The sequence below is a fragment of the Salvelinus namaycush genome, chromosome 17 (assembly GCF_016432855.1).
Source record: "Salvelinus namaycush isolate Seneca chromosome 17, SaNama_1.0, whole genome shotgun sequence".
In the NCBI taxonomy this organism is placed as follows: Eukaryota; Metazoa; Chordata; class Actinopteri; order Salmoniformes; family Salmonidae; genus Salvelinus; species Salvelinus namaycush.
This window is the reverse complement of record NC_052323.1, coordinates 17917818-17937504: the sequence shown is the minus strand read 5'-3', so window position 1 is coordinate 17937504 and position 19687 is coordinate 17917818. Positions and strand designations below refer to the sequence as shown.

Here is a 19687-nt window from a genome sequence, read left to right as displayed (position 1 = left end):
TCACTGACCCTCAACACTGGGGCCCCACAAGGGTGTGTGCTCAGCCCCCATCCTGTACTCCCTGTTCACCCACGACTGCATGGCCATGCACGCCTTCAACTCAATCATCAAGTTTACAGACGACACAACAGTAGTGGGCTTGATTACCAAAAACAACGAGACAGCTTACAGAGAGGAGGTGAGGGCACTAGGAGTGTGGTGTCAGGAAAACAACCTCTCACTCAACGTCAACAAAAGGTGATGATCATGGACTTCAGGAAAGAGCAGAGGGAGCATCCCCCTATCCACATCCAAGGGAGAGCAGTGGAGAAAGTGGAAAGTTTTAAGTTCCTCGGCGTACACATCATTGACAAACTTAAATGGTCCACCCACACAGACAGTGTGGTGAAGAAGGCGCAACAGCCCCTCTTCAACCTCAGGAGGCTGAAGAAATGTGGCTTGTCACCCAAAACCCTGACTAACTTATACAGATCCACAAGAGAGCATCCTGTTGGGCTGTATCACAGCCTGGTACGGCAACCGCTCCACCCTCAACCGCAAGGCTCTCCGGAGGATGGTGCGTTCTGCACAACTACCTGCCCTCCATGACACCTATAGCACCCGATGTCACAGGAAGGCAAATAATATGATCTAGGACAACAACCTCCCGAGCCACTGCCCGTTCACACCGCTACCATCCAGAAGGCGAGGTCAGAACAGGTGCATCAAAGCTTGGACTGACAGACTGAAGAAAAGCTTCTATCTCAAGGCCATCAGACTGCTAAACAGCCATCACTAACTCATAGAGGCTGTTGCCTACATGGAGACCCAATCACTGGCCACATTAACAAATGGATCACTAGTCACTTTAAACAATGCCACTTTAAATAATGCCAGTTTTAATAATGTTTACATATCTTACATTACTCATATCATATGTACAGTTGAAGTCAAAAGTTTACATACACTTAGGTTGGAGTCTTTAAAACTCATTTTTCAACCACTCCACACATTTCTTGTTAACAAACTATAGTTTTGGCAAGTCGGTTAGGACATCTACTTTGTGCATGACACAAGTAATTTTTCCAACAATTGTTTACAGACAGATTATTTCACTTATCATTCACTGTATCACAATTCCAGTGGGTCAGAAGTTTACATAGCTTGGAAAATTCCAGAAAATGATGTCATGGCTTTAGAAGCTTCTGATAGGCTAATTTACATAATTTGAGTCAATTGGAGGTGTACCTGTGGATGCATTTCAAGGCCTACCTTCAAACTCAGTGCCTCTTTGCTTGACATCATGGGAAAATCAAAAGAAATCAGCCAAGACCTCAGAAAAAAAATGTAGACCTTCACTAGTCTGGTTCATCCTTGGGAACAATTTCCAAACGCCTGAAGGTACAACGTTCATCTGTACAAACAATAGTATGCAAGTATAAACACCATGGGACCACGCAGCTGTCATACCGCTCAGGAAGGAGACGCATTCGGTCTCCTAGAGATGAACGTACTTTGGTGCGAAAAGTGCAAATCAATCCCAGAACAGCAAAGGACCTTGTGAAGATGCTGAAGGAAACAGGTACAAAAGTATCTATATCCACAGTAAATGAGCCCTATATCGACATAACCTGAAAGGCCACTCAGCAAGGAAGAAGCCACTGCTCCAAAACCGCCATAAAAAAGCCAGACTACGGTTTGCAACTGCACATGGGGACAAAGATCGTACCTTTTGGAGAAATGTCCTCTGGTCTGATGAAACAAAAATAGAACTGTTTGGTCATAATGACCATCGTTATGTTTGGAGGAAAAAGGGGGATGCTTGCAAACCGAAAAACACCGTCCCAACCATGAAGCACAGGGGTGGCAGCATCATGTTGTGGTGATGCTTTGCTGCAAGAGGGACTGGTGCACTTCACAAAATAGATAGCTTCATGAGGATAGAAAATGATGTGGATATATTGAAGCAACATCTCAAGACACCAGTCAGGAAGTTAAAGCTTGGTCGCAAATGGGTCTTCCAAATGGACAATGACCCCAAGCATACTTTCAAAGTGTTGGCAAAATGGCTTAAGGACAACAAAGTCAAGGTATTGGAGTGGCCATCACAAAGCCCTGACCTAAATTCTATAGAACATTTGTGGGCAGAACTGAAAAAGTGTGCCGAGCAAGGAGGCATACAAACCTGACTCAGTTTCACCAGCTCTGTCGGGAGGAATTGGCCAAAATTCACCCAACTTATTGTGGGAAGCTTGTGGAAGGCTGCCCGAAAAGTTTGACCCAAGTTAAACAATTTAAAGGCATAGCTACAAAATACTAATTGAGTGTATGTAAGCTTCTGACCCACTGGGAATGTGATGAAAGAAATTAAAGCTGAAATAAATCATCCTCTCTACTATTATTCTGACATTTCACATTCTTAAAATAAAGTGGTGATCCTAACTGACGTAAAACAGGGATTTCTTACTAGGATTAAATGTCAGGAATTGTGAAAAACTGAGTTCAAATGTATTGGGTGCTAAGGTGTATGTAAACTTCCGACTTCAACTGTATATACTGTATTTTATACCATCTATTGCACCTTGACTATGCCGCTCGGCCATTGCTCAGCCATATATTTATATGTACATATTCTCATTCACTCCTTTTAGATTCATGTGTATTAGGTAGTTGTTGGGGAATTGTTTGATTACTTGTTAGATATTACTGCACTATCCAAACCGGAAGCACAAGCATTTCACTACACTCACATTAACATCTGCTAACCATGTGTATGTGATCAATAAGGTTTGATTTGACAGTGTTAGAATAAAAAACAAAACAAGGCATTGATTTATACCGCTTTAATGGCATATTATAGATTTTATGTATTTCTATCAAATCAAAACTAGAATTTGTATTCAAAACAAAGGTTGTAAAAGTATGCTAGACATTTATAGAGTAAATCATATCTAGCTTGATGATTCTGTGACAAAGGGTGAATTAGCTATTTATTTATACAGCTTTAAATTGCATTTTAAAGATTTGATGCATTTCCATCAAATCAAACTTTATATTTTATTCAAAACAAATGTTGTAAAAGTATGCTAGACATTTATAGAATACACCATATCTAGTTTTATGTTTCTGTGACAATCAATTAATTAGTTATTGATTTTTACAGTTTTAAATGGCTTTTGGAGAATGTCTGTTGAATGTCTGAATGTGTGAATATAAAACCAACTTTACCTAGCTTGTCACAACACCCATACCGCTAGCCAGCTACTATAGCTGGCTAATGTTGGCTAGTTAGCTAGCTTGCTAAATAGCGATTTTCGTAAATTAACTTTGTGACAGAAAAATATGCATAACCATTTGTCTCTACATTAACTAACATAATCCTCTCAACTGTAAAAAATTTTTTGCATGATTCGTTATGATTCGTTCCATCGTAGTATTCTTGTCAGCCATCGTCTCCAGCGTTGGGTCACACAGCGTCAAATTCATCATGGGAAACACTCGATATGACTTTGCATAAAGTTGGGAAAAGTGGACAATACCCAATCAGTGCATCCGCAGTGGCAGCACTACAATTCCCATCATGCACACGGTCTTGGGCGGATAGACACTCATGGGCCAAAGTTGAAAGTTTACCATGCCCGATGTGAAGAATGAAAGCATGCACACCGATGTGGCCGAGTTTATTAAATTAGTTAAAATGTAACGTTATCTTGTTGTGTTTGTGTTAACGTCTGAATATGTATTTAAGGAAGGAGCATGCTTCAAATCAAAAATTGAACCATTTGATCTACCAGTATTTAAAAGAGAACGGCTTCCAGAAAGCTGCAGAAGAACTCAAGAAGCATGTGAAGAAGGTCGATATATCTATTATGTTTCCTGCTTAATACATTGTAACATTAGCGCTATCATTCTCCTTAGGAAACGTGTTACGATGTAATAAAATAGTTGTAACAGTGTAGCTAGGAGGAACAGCCGGAGCGACGCTTGAACAAGAGTCTATGCAACAATAATCAATTGCAGGGTTCCCCAATAGGCAGCCCGCGCCTGCTTATTTGAACCCTGTTCCCAAGTACACAAGTAGAGAGTCATATGTGATCGTATCCCAATGTAAACAAGGCTTGAAATGATTCTGTTTTTGTCCAATGCTATATATTTTGGGGATTCTTGCGGTCAATTTGCAGTGTAAAAATTATTTATAACTATGTTCCGGTCTCCAGACCATCCGCTCAAGGAAAAATCGGCCCGCGGCTGAATCTAATTGGGGACCCCTGCTATATGCTCTCTACACTACTGTGCCAGTGCCATGAAGGTCCAGACCTCTTGGTAGAGGCTGTAGATTATACATGGAGATTACACTAATAGATTGAACTCTGCTGTGTAGTTTCTTGTTTTCATTATGTAGCTAGCTAGATTTCCCTGTGTTTGATTTTGTCAGTCTTTATTTTTTCTATAGGGTGGAGAACCAGAAGCCTTGTCAACATCACTACTGGAGATCTACAATAAATGGTTCGGAGAGTGAGTAGCCTATACTTTTTCTTAAAATTCCAGCCATTATTTTGTCTGATAAATTGATTGCATTGGGTTTGATTTTAACATTCAACTGTGTTCTTAAGTACTTCCAAGAGCTCAAAAAAGGGAACAGAACCGGATTCTTCCAAGTTAAAAAAGAACTGTCAAGCAGACCCTGAAAGCAGCACAGAGAGCTGGAGTTCAGCAGAGGAAGAAACAAAACCTGTTAAAGGTACAGCCTTTATCTCCAATCATCTAACTACAGTGGGGCAAAAAAGTATTTAGTCAGCCACCAATTGTGCAAGTTCTCCCACTTAAAAAGATGAGAGAGGCCTGTAATTTTCATCATAGGTACACTTCAACTATGACAGACAAAATGAGAAAAAAAAATCCAGAAAATCACATTGTAGGATTTTTAATTAATTTATTTGTAAATTATGGTGGAAAATAAGTATTTGGTCACCTACAAACAAGCAAGATTTCTGGCTCTCACAGACCTGTAACTTCCTCTTTAAGAGGCTCCTCTGTCCTTCACTCGTTACCTGTATTAATGGCACCTGTTTGAACTTGTTATCAGTATAAAAGACACCTGTCCACAACCTCAAACAGTCACACTCCAAACTCCACTATGGCCAAGACCAAAGAGCTGTCAAAGGACACCAGAAACAAAATTGTAGACCTGTACCAGGCTGGGAAGACTGAATCTGCAATAGGTAAGCAGCTTGGTTTAAAGAAATCAACTGTGGGAGCAATTATTAGGAAATGGAAGACATACAAGACCACTGATAATCTCCCTCGATCTGGGGCTCCACGCAAGATCTCACCCCGTGGGGTCAACATGATCACAAGAACGGTGAGCAAAAATCCCAGAACCACACGGGGGGACCTAGTGAATGACCTGCAGAGAGCTGGGACCAAAGTAACAAAGCCTACCATCAGTAACACACTACGCCGCCAGGGACTCAAATCCTGCAGTGCCAGACATGTCCCCATGCTTAAGCCAGTACATGTCCAGGCCCGTCTGAAGTTTGCTAGAGAGCATTTGGATGATCCAGAAGAAGATTGGGAGAATGTCATATGGTCAGATGAAACCAAAATATAACTTTTTGGTAAAAACTCAACTCGTCGTGTTTGGAGGACAAAGAATGCTGAGTTGCATCCAAAGAACACCATACCTACTGTGAAGCATGGGGGTGGAAACATCATGCTTTGGGGCTGTTTTTCTGCAAAGGGACCAGGACGACTGATCCGTGTAAAGGACAGAATGAATGGGGCCATGTATCGTGAGATTTTGAGTGAAAACCTCCTTCCATCAGCAAGGGCATTGAAGATGAAACGTGGCTGGGTCTTTCAGCATGCCAATGATCCCAAACACACCGCCCGGGCAACGAAGGAGTGGCTAAGAAGCATTTCAAGGTCCTGGAGTGGCCTAGCCAGGCTCCAGATCTCAACCCCATAGAAAATCTTTGGAGGGAGTTGAAAGTCCGTGTTGCCCAGCAACAGCCCCAAAACATCACTGCTCTAGAGGAGAATTGCATGGAGGAATGGGCCAAAATACCAGCAACAGTGTGTGAAAACCTTGTGAAGACTTACAGAAAACGTTTGACCTCTGTCATTGCCAACAAAGGGTATATAACAAAGTATTGAGATAAACTTTTGTTATTGACCAAATACTTATTTTCCACCATAATTTGCAAATAAATTCATAAAAAATCCTACAATGTGATTTTCTGAATTTTTTTCCCTCATTTTGTCTGTCATAGTTGAAGTGTACCTATGATGAAAATTACAGGCCTCTCTCATCTTTTTAAGTGGGAGAACTTGCACAATTGGTGGCTGACTAAATACTTTTTTGCCCCACTGTAACTGTAGTGTCAGACATACACTATAGGAGACTACATCCAAAGTAAACAACCAATCATTTTGGAATGAAATGTTTGACAAGCAGGTGTCCACATACTTTTGGTCATATAGTGTACAATGCCTTCAGAAAGTATTCAGACCCCTTGACTTTTTCCACATTTTGTTATGTCACAGCCTGACATTTCACATTCTTAAAATAAACTGGTGAGCCTAACATAACTAAAACAGGGAATTTTTACTAGGATTAAATGTCAGGAATTGTGAAAAACCGAGTTTTTAAATGTATTTGGCTAAGGTGTATGTCAACTTCCGATTTCAACTGTATATATGGCCTTGACTAGAATACAATATATACATATGAAGTGTGTAAAACAGTATGTAAACATGACTAAAGTGGCCAGTGTTCCATGTCGATGTACATTGGGCGACAACCTTTAAGGTGCAGGGATGAGTAACCAGGTGGTAGCCGGCTAGTAACAGTGACTAAAGTTCAGAGAAGGGTACTGGACGGAGGCCGGCTAGTGGCGACTATCTAAGAGTCTGATGAAGCTGTTTTTCAGTGTCTCTGTCCCAGCGTTGATGCACCTGTACAGCCCTCTCCTTCTGGATGGTAGCGGGGTGAACAGGCCGTATCTAGGGGGCTGGAGTCCTGTAGTTGTCCTGGAGGGCAGGCAGTGTGCTCCCAGTGATGTGTTGGGCTGACTGAACCACTGTCTGGAGAGCCCTGCGGTTGCGGACGGTGCAGTTGCCGTACAAGTCGGTGATACAGCCCGACAGGATGCTGTCAATGGTGCATCTGTAAAAAGTTGTGATGGTCTTAGGGGCCAAGCCAAATTTCTTCAGCCTCCTGAGGTTGAAGAGGCGCTGTTGCGCCTTCTTCACAACACGGTCTGTGTGGGTGGACCATTTAATTTGGTTAGTGATGTGTACGCCGAGGAACAGATATATCAGCCCAGTCTGTCAGACAGCACCAGGAGCAGAGACATCACATCAACCCAGTCTGTCACAGACAGCACCAGGAGCAGAGACATCACATCAACCCAGTCTGTCACAGACAGCACCAGGAGCAGAGACATCACATCAACCCAGTCTGTCACAGACAGCACCAGGAGCATAGACATCACATCAACCCAGTCTGTCACAGAGCACCAGGAGCATAGACATCACATCAACCCAGTCTGTCACAGACAGCACCAGGAGCAGAGACATCACATCAACCCAGTCTGTCACAGAGCACCAGGAGCAGAAACAAAACATCTCCAGTTAGATGAGAATAATAGCAAGGCGTGTCAGAGAGTATGGCAGCTCTATTCCCTCTGTCACCTTCTCTGTCTCAGTCTCAGAGTGTTGGTGACCCATCAATAGGACTGGGATCCTCAATCATCCTCTATTCATCTTATAAGAATTTTTTGAAAATAAATACACAACGCAGAGGATGAGATGACAAGAGTACTAATGGTCAATAGGGAATTGTCAATGTAAATAGTTGGTCTTTGGTTCAACATCTGTAGAATCTGTGGAATGTCAGTCCTGGACTCAGAGCTACGTGTGCCACGTTTTCATTGGTCTGTATATTGAGTCTGGAGCAGGATACGTGTTCTTTGGCCATTGGCCCAGTTGTACTGCAAGGACATCTGATTGGTCATCCCCAGGCTAGGGTGGGGGGTTATAAATGGCATCCTGTTCCTTTGTTCTGTGGAGAAAAGCTGAGGACAGGGGAGACTGAACATCTATCTCCCAGCATAACATCTATGATTTGTCCTTCTCAAATAAACCTATTTTTCTCTCTCTGATTTGCTTTGGAGTTTGTGTTATTGAAGAATAACATCAACTGCTAACAATCTCAATGAGATGTGAGTCTGAAGGAAGGTTCATCATTACTACTGTGTACTGATAGAGATAACCCAGTGAGCAAAATGTGTCAAAAAGATGGTTTGGTTTTCAACCAAAATATGTATTTCCAATGTCTTTTCGACATCTTTTCAACGTCTTGTGCTCATTGGGAAAGCAAGGTCTGAGATGGGTCTGAGACAGAGAGATACAGCTATGCAACAAGACTTGTCTTTTGGACTGTGAGTCAAAGGAACAGATAAGGATGTGAAATTGGTATTCTGAAGAGATATATTCATGACTCAAGGCTTGTGAAGTCTATCCTGATAAATACCGGATGTTTAAGGAATTTTTAAGACGGTGAAGGAAAGGAATTGATGCAGAATTAATTTGACGTATGAAGGTTTACAATATCTACACAGATGGAGATCTATATCTGAGGACTGTGGAGGAAAGGAATGGACATTAATGAGCAATTGATTTTGTGAAGCGATATGTGAAGAGATATGTTTATGTCTCAAGGCTCACAAAGTCTATCTTGATAAAGATACACTACATGACCAAAACTATGTGGACACATGCTCGTCGAACATCTCATTCCAGAATCATGGGGATTAATATGGAGTTGGTACCCACTTTGCTGCTGTAACAGCCTCCTCTCTTCTGGGAAGACTTTCCACTAGATGTTGGAACATTGCTGCGGGGATTTGCTTCCATTCAGCCACGAGCATTAGTGAGGTCGGGCACTGATGTTGGGCAATTAGGCCTGGCTCGCAGTCGGTGTTCCAATTAATCCCAAAGATGTGTGATGGGGTTGAGGTCAGGGCTCTGTGCAGGCTAGTCAAGTTCTTGTGCTGACATTGCTTCCAGAGACAGTTTGAAACTCGGGAGTGAGTGTTGCAACCGAGGAAAGACGTTTTTTACAAGCTTCAGCACTCGTCGGTGCCGTTCTGTGAGTTTGTGTGGCCTTCCACTTTGCGGCTGAGCCGTTGTTGCTCCTAGACGTTTCCAATTCACAATAACAGCACTTAAAGTTGACATGGGCAGCTCTAGCAGGGCAGAAATTTGATGAACTGACTTGTTGGAAAGGTGGCATCCCTTGACGGTGCCACGTTGAAAGTCACTGACCTCTACAGTTAGGCCATTCTACTGCCAATGTTTGTCTATGGAGATTGCATGGCTGTGTGCTTGATTTTATACACCTGTCAGCAACAGGTGTGGCTGAAATAGCCGAATCCACTAATTTGAAGGGGTGTCCACATACTTTTGTATACACTACACCACGTATTCCCAAACTGCAGTATGCGCAATGCCGTCGGGGGTACGCCAAATAAAAATGTAATTCACATTTAAAAACAAAACATTTATATTGTACTGGACAGCTTTGTGACATCAAATGGACTTTGGTGGTCAAGATGTGTTGGTATCTGTACTGATGGTGCAAAAGCCATGACAGGGAGACATAGTGGAGTGGTAACGTGCGTGCAAGCAGTTGCTCCGAACCCCACTTGGGTACACTGCAGCATCTACCGAGAGGCTCTTGCTGCCAAGGGAATGCCTGACAGCTTGAAAGACATTTTGGACACTACAGTGAAAATGGTTAACTTTGTTAAAGCAAGGCCCCTGAACTCGTGTATTTTCTGCATTATGCAATGATATGGGCAGCGACCATGTAACGCTTTTACAACATACAGAAGTACGCTGGTTATCAAGCGGCAAAGTATTGACACGTTTTTTTGAATTGAGAGACAAGCTTAAAGTTTTCTTTACTTTGACCATAATTTCACTTGCCTGACCGCTTGCGTGATGACGAGTTTCTCACACGACTGGCCTATCTGGGTGATGTTTTTTCCCGCCTGAATGATCTGAATCTATGATTACAGGGACTATCCGCAACTATATTCAATGTGCAGGATAAAATTAAGGCTATTATTAAGAAGTTGGAACTCTTCACTGTCATAATTAACAAGGACTACATACAGGTCTTTCCATCATTGTATGATTTTTTGTGTGCAAATGAACTCAAGCTTAAGGACAATGTCAAATGTGATAGCACCTGAGTGAGCTGGGTGTGCAATTACGCAGGTACTTTCCCGAAATGGATGACACAAACTGTCACGATCGTCTTTTGGAGAGAGTGAGGACCAACATGCAGCGCGTGGAAAATACATCTTCTCTTTATTAAAGAAGGAAAAAACGAAACAAAAACAACAAACAGACGAACGTGAAGCTAAGCAAGGACTAAGTGCACAACATAGAACATCGACATAGACAATTACCCACAAATACATGATGCCTATGGCTGCCTTAAATATGGCTCCCAATCAGAGACAAATGAAAAACATCTGTCTCTGATTGAGAACCACTCAGGCAACCATAGACATACCTAGAAACATACACTCAACCATAGACACAGCTAGACTTCTATACTAAGCATAAACCCAACTACTCTAATAAACCCCCTAAACCTTACAACCACCCTAGACACTACAAAAACCACATACATTCCCCATGTCACACCCTGACCTAACTAAAATAATTAAGAAAACAAAGAATACTAAGGCCAGGGCGTGACACAAACAACTGGATTCGTTATCCCTTTCATGCCCTGCCTCCAGTCCACTTACCGATGTCTGAACAAGAGAGCCTCATCGAAATTGCAAAAAGCAGTTCTGTGAAAATTGAATCAGAAGCCACTGCAAGATTTCTGGATAGGGCTGCGCTCAAGAGTTTCTTGCCTTGGCAAATCGCGCTGTTAAGACACTGATGCCCTTTGCAACCACATACCTATGTGAAAGTGGATTCTCTGCCCTCACTAGCATGAAAACTAAATACAGGCACAGACTGTCTGTGGGAAATGATTTAAGACTGAGACTCTCTCCATCCTTTCAAGCACACCCTTCTCCTTAACCTGTGGTGAGTTATTCACAATTTTTGATGAACACATAAGGTTTTATATGTAAGATGGCTAAATAAAGAGCAAAACTATTGATTATTATTTGTGCCCTGGTCCTATAAGAGCTCTTTGTCACTTCCCACGAGCCGGGTTGTGACAAACTCATTCTTATGTTTAATAAATGTATCGTATAGTGTGTGTGTGGCAGGTTTACAATGATGGCAACAAAAAAAACATTTGAGAGTACGCTGACCCTGGTGCTAGAGGGGGTACGCAGCTGGAGGTTGAATGTTTGAAGGGGTACGGGACTATAAAAAGTTTGGGAACCACTGTACTAGCTGATAGAAGATAGGTAAATTACCAATCCAACAGTTTGAAAATAGCAGAGCACTGGCTTTATCGGGTCGGAATTGCCAAGAAGGTGCGTTTGACACTGGTGCCGCCTTAATGCCAGCCGGAATTAGAGCCCCGAAGATCATGTATGTCATGTTCTTTAACTCTGAGGATATCTGTCTTTCCAGGCTCCCAGATCCCAAAGCATCAGAGCCCAGCTACTGCCAGACCAGCTAAGGGCAAGGCTCTAGTGCAGAGCACCTCTGGAGGAAAGGCCACAATGGGGGAGAGCTCTGGGTCTGACAGCTCAGAGGTCTCTGAAGACTCAGAGAGTGAGGAGACACCACCACAGGTGAGGAATCACACTGGTCAGTTCAGAGGTTAACACTGATAGAAGGTCATGATGTCAAAGTGAGATATTCTTCCTGTTAATGATGGTGCTCTGTTCCTCTCCCCCACTGTTTAAAGAAAATCCCTGTGACACCCAAAGCCAATCATGTTCCAGCTGCAAAGGTCAAGGCCAGGTCAGCGGTCACTCCATTGACCCTGAACAAGAAACCAGCAGAGAGCTCAGACAGTGACAGCAGCTCAGGGAGTGAAGATGAGAGCCAGAGTCTGCTTCCACAGGTGAAATAGGAGGGGGATGGAGATACAGATGTTTCAAGTCTTAATGTCACATGCACAAGTACAGGGAAATGCCTTTTGTTTGGACACACCTACTCATTCAAGGGTTTTTCTTTATTTTTACTATTTTCTACATTATAGAATAATCGTGAAGACATCAAAACTATGAAATAACACATATGGAATCATGTATTAACTAAAAAAGTGTTAAACAAACAAAAAGATTCTTCGAAGTAGCCACCCTTTGCCTTGATGACAGCTTTGCACACTCTGCTTGCTTTGGGACTGTGCGTGTGTGTTTGGACCATTTTAAGTCTTTAGTGATTTGGACACCAAGGAACTTGAAGCTGTCTACCTGCTCCACTGCCGCCCCATCAATGTGGATGGGGGGGGGGGGTGCCCCCCACCCCAGGTGAGTGAGGGCAGTGTGGAGAGCAATTGAAATTGCGTCATCTATGGACCTGTTGGGGAGGTATGCATATTGCAGTGGGTCTAAGGTGGCTGGGATGGTGGAGTAGAAAAATGCCATAACCAGCCTCTCAAAGCACTTCATGATTACAGAAGTGAGTGCTACATGGTGGTAGTCATTGTGGCATGAAGCCTTAGAGTTCTTAGGAACAGGGATGATTGCGGTCATCTTAAAACATGTGGGGATTACAAGAGTTCTTGTCGGTTGTAAGAAATAATAGAGGATACATAACATGAAAGTAGACAAAAAATAGACTGCAAAATAATCACATGGATGGATGGAAGATTGATGCATTGATACATTGATTGACAGTTGGGTTGAGTGCTCTGTCTTTGTAGCAGACATCCTCCCCGACAAGCAGACCTGTTTCTTTTTTTCTTTTCTTTTTTAATTAGTGGATTCTGCTATTTCAGCCACACCTGTTGCTGACCGGTGTATAAAATCAAGCACACAGCAATGCAATCTCCATAGACAAACAGGGAAGGCCCTTTCCTGTTTTAGCATGACAAGGCCTCGTGCACCAAAGCTAGGTCCATACAGATGGTTTGTTGAGATCGTTGTGGAAGAACTTGACTGGCCTGAACAGAACCCTGACCTTAACCCCATCGAACACTTTTGGGATAAATTGTAACGCCGGCCTAATTGCCCAACATCAGTGCCTGACCTCACTAATGCTCTTGGCTGAATGGAAGCAAGAACCTGCAGTAATGTTCCAACATCTAGTGGAAAGCCTTCCAAGAAGAGTGGAGGCTGTTATAGCAGCAAAGGGGGGACCAACTCCATATTAATGCCCATGATTTTGGAATGAGATGTTTGACGAGCATGTGTCCACATACTTTTGGTCATGTAGTGTACAGTGCCTTCGGAAAGTATTCAGACCCCTTGACTTTTTCCACATTTTGTTACATTACAGCCTTATGATAAAATGTATTAAATAGTTTTTTCCCTCATCAATCTACACATAATACCCCATAATGACAAAGCAAAAAGAGGTATAGACATTTTAGCAAATTTATTTATTTATTTACTCAGTACTTTGTTGAAGCACCTTTGGCAGCGATTAAATCATTGAGTCTTCTTGGGTATGACGCAACAAGCTTGGCACACCTGTATTTGGGGACTTTCTCCCATTCTTCTCTGCAGATCCTCTCAAGCTCTGTCAGGCTGGATGGGGAGCGAAGCTGCACAGCTATTTTCAGGTCTCCATAGATATTCGATCGGGTTCAAGTCCAGGCTCTGGCTGGGTCACTCAAGGACATTCAGAGACTTGTCCCGAAGCCACTCCTGCATTTTCTTGGATGTGTGCTTAGGGTTGTTGTCCTGTTGGAAGGTGAACCTTCGACCCCAGTCTGAGGTCCTGAGCGCTCTGGAGCAGTACATCAAGGATCTCTCTGTACTTTGCGCAGTTCATCTTTGCCTCGATCCAGACTAGTCTCCCAGTCCCTGCGCTGAAAAACATCCCCACAGCATGATGCTGCCACCACCATGCTTCACCGTAGGGAAAGTGCCAGGTTTCCTCCAGACATGATGTTTGGCATTCAGGCCAAAGAGTTCAATCTTGGTTTCAACAGACCATAGAATCTTGTTTCTCAATATCTGAGAGTCTTTAGGTGCCTTTTGGCAAACTCCAAGTGGGCTTTCATGTGCCTTTTACTGAGGAGTGGCTTCTGTCTGGCCACTCTACCATAAAGGCCTGATTAGTGGAGTGCTGTAGAGATGGTTGTCCTTCTGTAAGTTTATCCCATCTCCACAGAGGAACTCTGGAGCTCTGTCAGAGTGACCATTGGGTTCTTGGTCACCTCCCTGACCAGGGCCCTTCTCCCACGATTGCTCGGTTTGGCCGGGCGGCCAGCTCTAGGAAGAGCCTTGGTGGTTCCAAACACTTTCCATTTAAGAATGATGGAGGCCACTGTGTTCTTGGGGACCTTCAATGCTACAGACATTGTTTAGTACCCTTCCCCAGATCTGTGCCTAGACACAATCCTGTCTCGGAGCTCTACGGACAATTCTTTCAACTTCATGGCTTGGTTTTTGCTCTGACATGCACTGTCAACTGAGGGACCTTATATAGACAGGTGTGTGCCATTCCAAATCATGTCCAATCAATTTAATTTACCACATGTAGACTCCAATAAAGTTGTAGAAACATCTCAAGGATGATCAATGGAAACAGGATTCACCTGAGCTCAATTTTGGGTCTCATAGCAAATGGTCTGAATACTTGTAAATAAGGTATTTCTGTTTGTTTGTAATACATTTGTAAAAATTTCGAAAAAACTGTTTTCGCATTGTCGTTATGGTGTATTGTGTGTAGATTGCTGAGATTTTTATTTATTTAATCCATTTTACAGAAGGCTGTTGCGTAACAAAATGTGGAAAAAGTCAAGGGGTTTGAATACTTTCTGAGGGCACTGTATATCCCTGTGTAGTGCGAAATAATCTTCATAATTAGTTTTCTTAACACATTTCTTCACTGTTGTATCTGTCTTTACACTGATTCAGACAACAGCTGCCACAACTAAAGCTACACCAGTGAAGCAACCAAAACCAAGTTCAACAGCCAAGACAAAAGCCACTCCTGCTACCCCAGCTAAACCAGTGGTTGCTGCTACTCCAAGCAAGGCACCGTCTAGTAAGGATTCCAGTTATTCCAAACAAACTGCATGTGGCCCTATGTGTGTTCTGCATTGATGGTGGTGTAAGTTAATGTAGGTTTGTCTCTTTCCCTTGTATGTAGCTGCCCCAGCCACACCAAAACGAAAGAAGGTGACCACAAAAGACAAGACAGCAACAGCAACAAAGAAAGCACAGGTACAGATAACTCTCTAAGTTGACTTTTCTCATCTGTACATGCACATGGTGAACCACATACTGTTAGCTAGATAACTGCCCCTAACTGACTTATTCTTACTAACCCTGGTTTCAGGCCTCAGCTTCATCAGCCAAGAGGAAGAGATGTGAAGAGAAACCAGGGGACATGCCCGCTAAGGACAAGAGGAAGAAGCCCTCCCCTCCACAGGCGGAGACTGTCATGATCGCCATGCCTCAGACCCCTCCTGTTCCTCCTACTGGGGGAGACGAGTCTGACTCAGACTCTGACACCGAACTGGATGTGGAGAAGTGGAAGAAACTGGCACGGGAACTGTCAGGTGAGAGAGAGGGGAAAGAGAGGGGAGGGAGAGTGGGGAGGAGGGGAGGAGCAGAGGGGAGAGAGAGGGGGAGGGAGAGACAAGAAGAGAGCAGGAGGAAAATGAGAGGATGGAGAGGGTTGTGAGTCAGAGAGTGGGTAAAGGATTTAAAATCATAACAGCCATAAGACAGACAGCATCACCCTTTAATAACTTCATTATGTCAATATAAACAGAACTGTATTATGTATTTTACATAAAGTACAGTAGGTGTTGACAGTTCATCTGCATGATGTATTTTACATAAAGTATAGGAGGTGTTCATAGTAGGTCTATGTTAGCCATGTTGTTTATTTACTGTCGACCTACCTCTCTGTCCACAGACACTGATATTGCCAAAATAGACGCCATCACTGCACTGAATGCTCCACCTGCTCCCACCTCACCTGCCTCAGCAGCAAAGAAAACAAGAGCACCGAGGAAGCCCAGGGCTAAATCTGCACTGGAAACACCCCCCAATCCCAGGGCCAAATCTGCAACGAAAACACCAAAACCCAAGGCTGACGCTGCAGTGAAAAAGGCTGGTCATGTTAAAAAGTTCAAAGCTACAACTGAAAAAAAAGCCATGGCTGAGGAGAATGGGAAGACCAAGACACCAGCAAAAGACAGTAAAGCCAAGTCAGCACCTCCCTCCCCATCCCCTGAACGCCAAGCAGAGGAGATCAACAATAATACAGCTGACCTAATAGCTGTAGCAGACAAACAGCCACCCTCCATGCTCTCTACCACAACACTTAATGGAAAACAGACAGCCAAGAAAGGAAAGAGGAAAAATGGGAACATTAGTAAGGCTAAAGCAGATAAGAATCTACCAGAACCCAAGAAGAAGAAAAAGAAAAAGGAGATTGTAGAGGAGAAGACGGAACCAGAGAAGAAGAAAAAGGAGAAGACGACTAAGGAGAATGGGGCAGAAAAAGAGAAGGAAAGAAAGAAGAAACAGGAGAAGATGAGCAGGGACAATGAGACTGAGAAGAAACAGGAGAAGATGAGCAGGGACAATGAGACTGAGAAGAAACGGGAAAAAGACAAGAACAAGACTAAAGGGAATGGCGTTAAAACTGACCCACTACCTCCATCCACCACAGGAACGCCTGATCCTCCAACAGAGAAGAAGAAAAGTGAGTGACTCTTTCTCTAAAATCCTTGTCTCAGACAACAAAATAACTTTACACTGAAGAGTGTCTGTTTAATGTGTGTTAAACTCTCTACAGAGAAGAAAAAGCTGAAACTCTCAGTGGAGATTGCAGTGCCTGAGACTCCGGTCACCCCTGTACAGGCATCCACAAAGACCCCTCCTAGAAAGGTAAGGAAGCGATCATCCTCATCTTTACCAAGGTGTAGAAGTAGTAGCAAGACAGACACACATGCTCTTTCTTGTCGTTGAATTCCAGCATGTTTATACTGCTCACTGCATGCCTTAGTCCTCAGACCTCTAACTGTTGCAATATACAGAGCCTTAAATGTTTTTGTTTTTGTTCTCCTCAGAAAAATAAATCATCTAAGAGTAAGTCAGGCCTTTAGAGATGAAGATCACCTACAATGGGGCTGTGTCAAGTGTGGACCTGGACCCAGGATTCTACCTAAATGGTAGTAGAGCAATAATGGTAAAGACTGTCTGTCCACACAATGGTCTCCCTAGACCAAATCAACTGGGCCCAGTTTTTCAAAAGTTATCTATCTGGATTTCGCCTATCGGAGAGGTTGAAATGCATAGAAATAAAATGAATAGAACAGAAGTCCCCATTCAAGTCAATGATTTGTCTGTACTATTCATTCTATTTCTATGCATTTAATTGTATCCGATAGGCGAAATCCAGATAGATAACTTTAGAAAAACCGGGCCCTGGGGACTTGTTAGATTTTTTTTATAACATTGTATACTGTATTAAATGCATTTTATTGAAGTTAAAACATTGTTTTTATTAGTTTATCCCCCCAAAAAATGATTGTACAGTTTGCTGTTTTGCATACTATGTGATGTGCTGCAGCTATCTATGTTACCGTACATTTTAATTATGACGTTTCCTTGCATGTTTGTGTGATAGTGAAAAACAGAACGTTTTAAGAAAATGTCAAGTTTACTATAGCATTAGCCCATTCATAGCCGCTAACTACCTTTAGCGCCAATTGATGATAGTATCTTCTGACCGGGGGAGTTTTGTTAAGAGCCTTCTACTTCATCACAATCCCGGATCCGGGAGCACCCCCATCAGTAAAAAAGCTGACTAGCATAGCCTAGCATAGCGTCACAAGTAAATACTAGCATCTAAATATCATTAAATCACAAGTCCAAGACACCAGATGAAAGATACACATCTTGTGAATCCAGCCATCATTTCTGATTTTTAAAATGTTTTACAGGGAAGACACAATATGTATTTCTATTAGCTAACCACGATAGCAAAAGACACAACTTTTTTTTTCCACCATTTTTTTCCTGCATAGGTAGCTATCACAATTTCGACCAAATAAAGATATAAATAGTCACTAACCAAGAAACAACTTCATCAGATGACAGTCTGATAACATATTTATTGTATAGCATATGTTTTGTTAGAAAAATGTGCATATTTCAGGTATAAATCATAGTTTTACATTGCAGCCACCATCACAACTCTCACCAAAGCAACTAGAATAACTACAGAGACCAACGTAAATTACCTAAATACTCATCATAAAACATTTATGAAAAATACACAGAGTACAGCAAATGAAAGACAAAGATCTTGTGAATCCAGCCAATATTTCAGATTTTTTAAGTGTTTTACAGCGAAAACACAATATAGCATTATATTAGCTTACTACAATAGCCAACCACACAACAGCATTGATTCAAGCCAACAATAGCGATAACGAATAAACCAGCAAAAGATATTAATTTTTTCACTAACCTTCTCAAACTTCTTCAGATGACAGTCCTATAACATCATATTACACAATACATATAGAGTTTGTTCGAAAATGTGCATATTTAGCGGCACAAATTGTGGTTATACAATGAGAATAGTAGCCAAGCTGCCAACAAAATGTCGGGAGAAATCTTGGGAGAGGCACCTAATCTAATCATTAACTTAACTAAATTAAACTTGACTAAAAAATACAGGTTGGACAGCAAATGAAAGATACATTAGTTCTTAATGCAACCGCTGTGTTAGATTTTTAAAATTAACGTTACTACGACATACAGCGTGCGTTAAAGCGAGACCGCACCGAAATTAATTGCGGAATAGGAGTTTTACATTTTTCAACAGAACAACGAATTAACATCATAAATAGTTCTTACTTTTTGATGAGCTTTCATCAGAATCTTGGGCAAGTTGTCCTTTGTCCAAAAGAATCGTTGCTCGGTTGTAGATTGTCGCCTTCAACTTTGGAATTAGCAGTAAACATTAGCCATGTGGCCCAGACGTGCCCAACTCACTATAACGCAGCACAAAGAAATATCAGAAAATCGCAATATACTGATATAAACTGATATAACTCGGTTTAAAATAACAACATTATGATGTCTTTAACACCTATATCGAACAAAATCAGAGCCGGATATATCTAAGGCCTATAACGGGAGCTTTCCAGAACGCCATCCTGAGGTCTGTCTTGCGTCATGGCGAATGTTGAAAAGTCTGCACCCCACGTTCCAAGACCATTTATATGGCCTCAGATCTGCCTAGCAACTCCATTCCAATTCTCACTATTTGCTGACATCTAGGGGAAGGCGTATGCAGTGCATCTCGACCAATAGAAGACATGCAAATTAATAAACTGACCCCAGAACAGCCTGCCTGATTTCAGATTTCTCACTTCCTCACAGGAAGTTTGCTCCAACTTGAGTTCTGTTTTACTCACAGATATAATTCAAACGGTTTTAGAAACTAGAGAGTGTTTTCTATCCAATAGTAATAATAATATGCATATTGTACGAGCAAGAATTGAGTACGAGGCAGTTTAATTTGGGAACGAAATTTTTACAAAGTGAAAACAGCACCCCCTATTGAG

The 19687-nt window shown here is 42.3% G+C and overlaps 1 protein-coding gene across 1 annotated transcript; it reads left to right on the top strand.

The window, feature by feature from the left end:
• The first annotated feature begins 3629 nt into the window (after nucleotides 1-3629).
• On the top strand, nucleotides 3630-17935 carry LOC120062035 (transcription initiation factor TFIID subunit 3-like). Its single transcript, XM_039011840.1, has 11 exons — nucleotides 3630-3833; nucleotides 4433-4494; nucleotides 4593-4720; nucleotides 11599-11762; nucleotides 11879-12037; nucleotides 15006-15135; nucleotides 15241-15314; nucleotides 15430-15652; nucleotides 16015-16809; nucleotides 16903-16994; nucleotides 17177-17935. Exons 1-11 carry the CDS (start codon nucleotides 3717-3719, stop codon nucleotides 17210-17212), a joined length of 1980 nt encoding a protein of 659 aa, XP_038867768.1. The 5' UTR covers nucleotides 3630-3716; the 3' UTR covers nucleotides 17213-17935.
• The last annotated feature ends 1752 nt before the right edge of the window (nucleotides 17936-19687 follow it).